At 40.2% G+C, this 9240-nt stretch overlaps 1 protein-coding gene across 1 annotated transcript; it reads right to left on the reverse strand.

Moving 5' to 3' along the window:
• Positions 1-833: 833 nt before the first annotated feature.
• On the reverse strand, positions 834-3809 carry fzd10 (frizzled class receptor 10). Its single transcript, XM_079466767.1, has one exon. The coding sequence runs from the start codon at positions 3276-3278 to the stop codon at positions 1527-1529; it is 1752 nt and encodes a 583-aa protein (XP_079322893.1). The 5' UTR covers positions 3279-3809; the 3' UTR covers positions 834-1526.
• Positions 3810-9240: the final 5431 nt, after the last annotated feature.

A 9240-nucleotide genomic window follows, 5' to 3' on the forward strand; every position in this document is an offset into this window, starting at 1 on the left:
TACACATAATATGTAACTTATTTTTTAGTTGCCACTTGTGCCTTTTGTTTATTAACTGAGGGAAATAGGAAGTCAAATCTCTCCGAGCATAGCAAGCCTCACATATGATTGTAATAACAGACTTCTTTAACATTCTGCTCTGCAACAGGAAAAATACAAAGGCTAAATCAAAGGCTATACTTCAAAAATGACCCAATTTGATGTTGCAAATAAAACAGAGGTGAAAATCCCTCGAAACCTGGAGACCGAAACAAAACAAACTTTAAAGATTCTGTTTCAGTATTGTTTATCAATGAAACATGGAAGAGAATAGATTAATTTTAATAAGATAGAAATATAAAAGCTTGAGCTTTTTCTAAAGAGTCTTTGTATAGAGAAGAGAATAAAGCCTTTATTCATATTTTTGCTAACTTTTATATTAGGGATCTACTTTTTCTACTGTAGCTCACTTCTACAAGCTACACTACAAGCACACGAGCACAAGAACTGTACTTCATGACCTGAGATCTCTGAGGTCTCAAGTCATTGTTTTATCTCCTATGAAGGTTGTACAAGACTAGAAACATGACCATCACCAAAATGTTCACTCAGTGGACTGATCATACCAACGTCTTATGCCTTGGGTTACGTATTTTTATCTTGAGGATGTTTTAAAAACTATGACTTATAATGTAATCTTGTGAGTCAACTCATTCCCAATAGACTTGCTTTTAAAATCAGATTAGACAAAAGTCTTCCTACTTTGTGAAGGTTTAAAACGTTGAAAGCATATAGTCACACAAATGATAAGGTTGCTTTGTGAATCACAGCATCAATTTCCAAATTTTTAAAACTAAAATGTCTTTATTCTTATAAAATATGAACCTTTAGAAATATACACAAATGTCTGTGGGGCATAAAAAGGAGAATAACAAAACAAACCAGGGGTCATGAACTCACTGTACAAAACAACTCAAATTAGAAGTTTTCCCTTGTGTCTGCAATATTTAGTGCTTAAAGATTTACTTTGTCCCAAGGAGAGGCCTGACAATGGGCAGTTCATTCTCTGCTGAATCCGTATTGAGCAGCTGCACTCCAATGTCAATGCAGTTGAGTATGACACAGCCTTCATTTCCATAGAAAAGCCACACGACCGCGCCACGGAGGAGCCGCTTTTACCCGAGCCATTCATGTCCATTGTTTGTCAAGTCCTTTCATTGTCTTTAATCACAGCCCTACAGTATCAGAGTGTATTTCTCTCTGTCACTAAGGGAAACAACTATTGCACATGATACAGGCATCAAAACGTCATGACAACAACAGGGTCCCGCTCCCTTTTCTTTGTCCGAGAAAACAGTCTTCAAAGTCTGCCAAGTTTCCCCAAATAGTAGGCACTAAGAGCTAAAAGCTAAGCAGACATTGATCTCATATATTCACACAGATTTAGAAAAAAAACTGTGGGAGCATCTTTTGAAAATAAATACGAGTTCTCCGCTTTGTTTATTCAAAGTCCAGCAATTTCTTGTTTGGCTGTATAGAGCCACAGCTCATACACACGTGGCGGGAGGAACTGCTGGTTCATACTTGGTTTTATGTCCTTTCAGTGCGGGATGAGGCTTGAGGTAAGGTCCACTGCCTGTGAAAACACACGCTGCCTTCCTCCTGGTCTTTTTCTTCAGTTTGCGGCTGAAAACGTTCTGCCAGGACTGCAGCGTTTTGGAGGTCCAGATCCACATGCCGCTAGTGATGCCCACCACCAGCAACATGAAAATCTTAACCATGAAAATCTCCATGGCTGGAATGGAGGTCTTCATCACGCACACCTCGCCGCTCTTCCTGTCCTCGACGCACTTCTGCTCACCCGCAAGGATCTTCCAGTAATCCATGTTGAGTCGCTCATAAAAATAGCAAGCAATGACGCAAGTGGCAGGAACCGTGTAAAGGACAGAGAAGACACCGATCCTGACCATCAGCTTCTCCAGCTTATCCGTGTTCTCTCCCTCGGTCTTCATAACTTTGCGGATGTGAAAGAGTGCCACAAACCCTGAGAGTAGAAAGGAAGTGCCGATTATGAGGTAGCAAGAGAGGGGAATGAGAACGAAACCGGTCAAGGCTTTAACGTCCATGCTGCCGACGTAGCACACCCCTGTGAGCTCATCTCCTGCCACTTTCCTCATTACCAGTATCATAATGGTCTTGATGGCGGGTATGGCCCATGCTGCCAGATGAAAGTAACTGCTGTTGGCTTCGATGGCCTCATGGCCCCATTTTTTTCCAGCCGCCAGGAACCATGTGAGAGTAAGTATGACCCACCACAGGGAACTGGCCATGCCAAAATAATACAGAATAAGGAATACTATGGTGCATCCTGTGCTTTCCAAGCCCTCCTGGATGATGTACTGCATGCCGGTATCGCGGTCGCAGGCCACGTTTTCGACCCCCACAAAAAGCCGTACAAGAAAGCCCACTGAGTATACACAGTATGACATTGAGAGAAAGATGATGGGACGCTCGGGGTACTTGAAGCGCTGTGGATCGATGAGAAAGGTGAGCACGGTAAACGCGCTGGAGATGAAGCACAGTATGGACCAGATGGCGATCCACACCATAGTGAAACGCTTGTCGCCCTGACTCCAGTACACATCAACGTTGGAGTAACATTTGGGGGCACATGACTCACTCTTCTGCACATAATGAAACTTTCCAGGGTTGCTGCACGTCGTCTTTCCAACCCTCTCTTTAATAGGAAGTTCTTGACTGTTGCCGGGACGAGGGGGTCTGGAGTCGGGCGGCTGAGTGTGCGACCCCTTCAGGGGCTCGTCTGTGCCGTTGTTAGGCGCCTCCATGCAGAGGTTATGGGGGTCATTTTTGTTTGGCAGCCTGGAGCAGTTCAGCGAGTCAGGCCACTGGAACTTAAAATACTCCATGATCGGAGAACACTTCTGCCTCGCCTGCTCGCACATTACTCGGCACGCCGGGATGGGTGTTGATACCTGCTCCGTGCACATGGGAGCGTAGAGGGAGCACAAGAAAAACTTCAGATGGCTGTGGCAGCCGATCTCAATCAGCGGCGCGAACTCGTGGAGTTTAATGGCTGCTTCACTTTGATCCTCATGTCCCATTAAGTTTGGCATGACTGTCAAGTTGTAGCCGATGTCTTTACAAAGAGGAATAGCGATCTCCTGGCATCTTCCTTCTCCGGGACGGTCAGGGTCTATGGAACTGATCGCAGCACAAACTCCAGCCACGCACATCAGCACAAAGCTGAGAGCGTCCAGTCCAAATGTGGCACCAAACATTTTTGTATATTAACTCATGTAGCAGGAAAAAGTGAGAGATGTCTTTCAGAAAAAGCGTAGAAAGCTTAGAGAAGGCGCTTCATTGTTGCTTTTTGTGATTCATCCGAAAAAGACTTTAGTGATGAAACTGCATCAAGAGAAAAACTTGACACATTGTCTTTCCGTCAGAAACGAGTTAATAACAGTGTTTCAAACAACGTTAAGTTCACAAATATCTGACAAAATCCGTATAAAATCTTGATAATATGATTACGAAGTTTTCACCGCGTGCTTTCGTTTATGTTCAATCCACACACAGACTGACAAATCCTTCGGATGCTCCCGTGAGATCGCGTCTGTTTCCCTCACGGACTTCACTTTAACTCCTCGCGATACTTTCCACGTTCATCCTCCGCAAAGTATCCCAACTCAACCGGTTTCCACACCGCGTAAGGTCGTTTAATCGCGAGCTCGCGTAAATATGATTGAATGAATCCGCTCCGTAAACCGACAAATGTTTCCTCCAGACACTTGCTCGCGCTCAGTCTGTGTCTGTGTGAGCTCCTCCGCTTCGGTCCCGAACTAACCTGCCAAAAGATCCGCCTTCAAAGACAGCTGCTTTACATAAGAAAGCCCAAACTGACACACTGATTATCCTTAAACCGTGCGGAACTGCGCCTGTGTAGACCTCAAACCCTCATCACTGCCTTACCGCGAGATCACACTTAATTGTTGACTGGCCATTTGTTGTTGTTTTCTCCGTTTACAACAGCGTGTCTTTGCTCTTCCGCGCGCGCAAGTGGCAAATCTCTCACCGAGGACGAGCAATAGGTTGCGGTGGAGAAATATCGCCTTTCTCTCCACATCGGACGATTTTCACGGTCCAGCCATTGTGGGACGAGAGAAAGGAGTTTTATTACTTCAAATCCCCCCTCGCGTTTTATTGTTGACAGAATTGCTCATTTACCATTCGTGGGTAATTTTTGATAATTCTTCGCTACTAGTAAACTGTGCTTACGATTTGACTGGAGGTATTTTATCATAATAAAAACGTCTCATTCATGTCCAGGATGAGATATTATAAGGACGAGATATTAAGAAATAACCTTTTCTTATGGGTAAAAACTGTATTCTATTGGGATTTAGCTGGGATAGCAGAAGAACTTTTAAGGAAACTTTTAAAACATATTCTCATATGTTTATCGTATAATTTAATTGAAAAAAATCTCACACATGCAGTAGCTTACTCTTGTTGTGCAATTTTGTAAGTAAAAGTAAATAAATTTGATCACCGATTCAGTGGCATGTAGATTTTTTCTGTCCCATTTTTCCTGTTGTTTTCCTGGTAGACATTTGACATATTGACTGCTGTGGAACCAAACAGTTTATTACATCATATATGAATGATGCATGAGACATAAAATAACGAAAATAAACATAATTTGATGTTATGCTACTTACTTAGATTTTTAGACAATTAACCATAACCGTTTGCATACTGTTTTGCACTGTTTTGCCTAGCCGGGGGGGCTGCTAGAATTTGGTAGTCTTATTTAATTAACACTGCATATAGGAATTTATTGTGTGTCTGATATTTGACCTGTGTTTTGAATTCCATAACCTTTTATGTTTTACTTAGTCATTTTTTTCTTGTAAAGCTGCTTTGTAACAATGAAAATTGTAAAAAGCGCTATATAAATAAAGCTGACTTGACTTGACTTGACTTGACATAACTATTTTCCCTCTACATTTATAAGCCCCCAAGTATATCGATTTTTTCCTTTGTCACAATGAATTTATCAAAAAAGCGTTTCTAGTGTAGCCTATTGAGCACCGTGTATAGCAGCTGAAACGTTTTGGGGTCGACCCCCAGAACACACATACTTATAAAAATGGATACAGTGAATGTACTGTAAGTCACTTTGTATAAAAGTACTGTAAGTGTACCACAATGGTCATGCTGTACAAAGACTGCGTTATAGACTAACAGAAATCAATTGAACAATCACATTAATTCCATTAATTGTTGTACACAACACTGGGTGCTTTTATAAATCTGCTGATGAATAATCATATAAAATGTTGTTCTCCATATTATGCAGCAATATACAACAAGTGGCCTTGTGAGCAGATGTGGGTGCGTAATGACATAAAAGACATTCTTAACCTATGCTATGGCACTTTCCATTCCTCACCCCCTGCTCTCAATCATAAATAGTTGCATACAGGATAAAAAATGCCTTAAGGATGAACTAAGACAAAGAGCCTTTCAGTCCCATTTCAGTGAATGCATCTTCAACGCATGCTGGTTCTACGGGCTGGCAAGCCAGGACTAAGGCTTTGCTCTCGGGGCTGTAACCATGGCACACTCCTTAGGGGTATCTGTGTATGCCAACTCCCATAAAACAATGCATAAAAGTGCGGAGATGAGATGGCAGCTATCTAGATGTGAGCAGGGAGGAGGATTAATGTAAATTTGCCTAATAACTTAAGTTAACCTAATAATTTCAAACTTATCATATTTGAAAATTAATCAAAAATGTTTTTATTATGACAGAACCGGTCTTATTCCATTAAGTTAATTTAATAACGTTAATAAGGCAAATGTAAATTTAAAAGTTTACCATTTAATGCAATGCTCATAATTCTTATTTTTTACTCTTCTGTTTTGAACCTGAAAACTGTTCTGTATTTACTGAATTACTACTGCATGTTTTGTGTGTGACTATTTTGTATCAGAAATGATCTTGAGAATCTTGAGAGGGCTCAAAATCTCTTAAACGGCCCTCAGGTGTCAAAAGAAAACATTCTTACATAAACGTATGAGTTGGACTTAAAAGTGAATCCGTATTATAGTGTTCAAAAATTTTCTCATTGTTGCTCTAGTTTTCATTTCTAACCTTTATTTAAGAAATATCAAATGCGTACTATACCAATATGTTTTGTGGTTAGTCGGTGGGTGAAAAGTCTCTTTGATGTTGTTGTGATATACATGATGAATCTCATCCAGCATTTAGACACCTGGTCACTTGGTACTCTCTCATGTTACCCAGTAAAACCGTGATTATCTGCATAACACCTGATGACTGGGGTTTTTCTGGTATGTCAGAACACTCTAAGAGCTTTTTTATGACAGCTTGTAAAGTGCATTTCAACATATTATAGAAATGTTTTCCAGCTAGGAGGTTGAACCTCCTTGGTGATCTGTGGTGTGTGAGATACTTTACAAGACCAGGATAGTGTCTCCTCCATCACTTTTTGACAAACAGCTTTCCTTTAGACCAGACTATTCATATACCACACCGCTGTTAAAAAACTCAATATAATATACCTGAAGTTGTTTTTAAGTTCTAGTTATGTTATTGATGATCAGATGAACATACAGGTCAATATATATTGCTTTATATTTAATAGCTGCTTTTCACTGTTTTAGCTTCATTTATTTATTACATACAGGTGCTGAAAAACTAAGCAACCATTCCTTTTTTTCATTTAATCCTAATTTCTGAGTATTGTGTCTAAAATATACAGAGCATCTTCTCTGTTATTTTGACCTGTTTCACTAGTTTTCATTTTCTTAGTTAGTAGTTCAAAGAATTAAACAAAATGGTAATTTCACACTTATAGAGTACTTATACCTATATACAGTATATTCAGAAAAACAAAAAAACAATTTTTTAATTCATGTGTGTGCAATGGGATCGAAACCATGGCCTTTGAGTTACAAGCAATGTATTTCAAATTAAGCCACAGGAACATAACACTAATCCATTTCAGAACGGCGATCATTAGCTAACATTTTGGCAATTCCTATAGCTACATATTGAGGAGGCATAAAATTCAGTTTTTTTACACTTTCCTGTACTGTGATTGTTTTGCAGGCCATGGGGATATAACTTTGAAGAAGGCATACGAACAGAACAGAGAATCATGACCATTCAATCTTTATCATCAGTAGCTTTGGCAGCCACTGTTTCCTCTTTCATGTTTTGTGTCTGTTTATTTCTGTCTGGCATCCACCCTCGCCGTTTCATACTCACCCCTTTCTACAGTTATCCGTTACACATACACACACACGAAGCACAACTTTATCTCTTCCAAAGCACAGCAGCGGCAGCTAGCTGGGATCCATCTTGGTGGAAATCAGAGAGTGTGAGATAATTCTGTAACTAATAAAGAAAGGGAGGCCCTTTGATGGCTCAGACTGAAAGATATTTCATGTTTTTTTGTGTGCAAGGGATTGGAGAGATGTGTGATTCTATGGAGCCTGTGTGCTCCCCTGCTGTTCCACTCTGCCTAGAAGCTGGCCCCCCTCTGGCTAATGTTATGGAGAAAGGAAGGCATTTTAGAACTGCCTCACCCATCCCTCACCCCCCCCCTCTTTTTTCTTTTGTTCCCCTTTGAAGAATGACTTTAGACATTTTATTTACATATTTAACCATGGATGAAAGAAAAGAGCGTTGCGAGAAAGAAAGCTCCCCAGGCTCTTGTGGGAATTTTGATAAGTTTAAATGAATGAAAATCTTATTAGCTGTTTTATTTTCTCAGAGTCAAACGTTTTTCGGCATTGGGCGTTTACATGCCGAAAAGGTGGTACAACAGGAGAGACCTTAATCTGAGATTAGGTGGACTAGAAGGTCGCCCTGATTCAAACGTTCCCAACAGTCTCATCCTCTTGAACAAAATGTATTTTTCGCTCCCTGATCCTCCTACTACTGTCAGCCGCAAAGTCAAAGTGAATCTTTCTGCAGACTTCAAACTGTGCATTGGGGAAGCGAGTATCTTGAATTGTGCAGCCTATTTTTACATTGGAGCATATAAAAGTGTGTGTGTGTGTGGTTTAAAGAGTGTTTTTTGATAAAGAGAAATGCTCGTGTTGGTGGATTTGGACTGTGTATTGTACTATGGTCCACCTCTAGCAGGGCATGTTGGTTAAAGATACAGGAGGGACACAGGCTTAATCTGCTTAGCATGTCTCTGTTCTCCTCTCAAACTGAACTTTCTCTGAAATAGACTGCATATACTTATAGATATCAGGTGCATTTACATATTGTAACCGAACAACAGCAGTACCCTTTGACTTGCATTGGTTTTGTGTCCATACAATAGAAGTCAATGGGTACCAACAAGAGGAGTCGATGGTGACCAACATTCTTCAAAATATCTTCTTCTGTGTTCTGCAGAAGAATGAAAGTCACTATCCCTTTAAAGTACTCAGTAATATCTTGTTTACCATTTCTGGCTTCCATTTGTGTCAACTATAGATTATTCTTATTGGAAAATACTTTTTTCTTTGAAAGTAATATTCCAAGTTTTCTTGGACGTTAATCATCAAAATATTCAGTGCACCTTTAATAAAAAGGCACACTTTTGAGGTTTTGGGCCTCTGCGTAAACATGTTACATTTAAGTCGGATCTCTCCGCATGGGTGTGTGTGAAATTCATTCTTGACTGACCAGCAAGAGATGAAAGTTATGCAGCTGTGCAGACATGTGTATCTTACTAAGAACGAGAAGACCGCAGGATTAATCCTCTCATTGCATTCCATCATTTTCATCCCTTGTTCAAAATGCAATCTCTTTATAAATAGTCGGATGATTTGAGGAAAGGCGTGTGAGCTCTCCAGTTAATAATTTAAGTTCTCCAGCACTTCAAAGGCTGCTGTTTTTTTCTGCACATATGGTTTTAATGTTTCAATAACATATAATTTATTAATGATTCTTAATGTGTCCCTTTATATTTCAGACAAAAAACCACGCAGGCCCACTTTGAAAACATCCTTTTCTGTTCTATCTGGGAATGAGCACTGACAGTCGATCATAATTGTAAATGACTTGTCATATTGCATTGTATTTATTTTTTGCTATACAACCAGGGGTGGAGTGGAGGGGTGGCTTTTGGGGCTCAAGCCACGAAAGTTTTTTCAAAAGCTTCAAATCTATCTCAGGTTTCTAAAATGAATTAATTCAGTATGCTGGGTGGC

Source organism: Barbatula barbatula, assembly GCF_947034865.1.
Source record: "Barbatula barbatula genome assembly, chromosome: 11".
Taxonomy (NCBI): domain Eukaryota; kingdom Metazoa; phylum Chordata; class Actinopteri; order Cypriniformes; family Nemacheilidae; genus Barbatula; species Barbatula barbatula.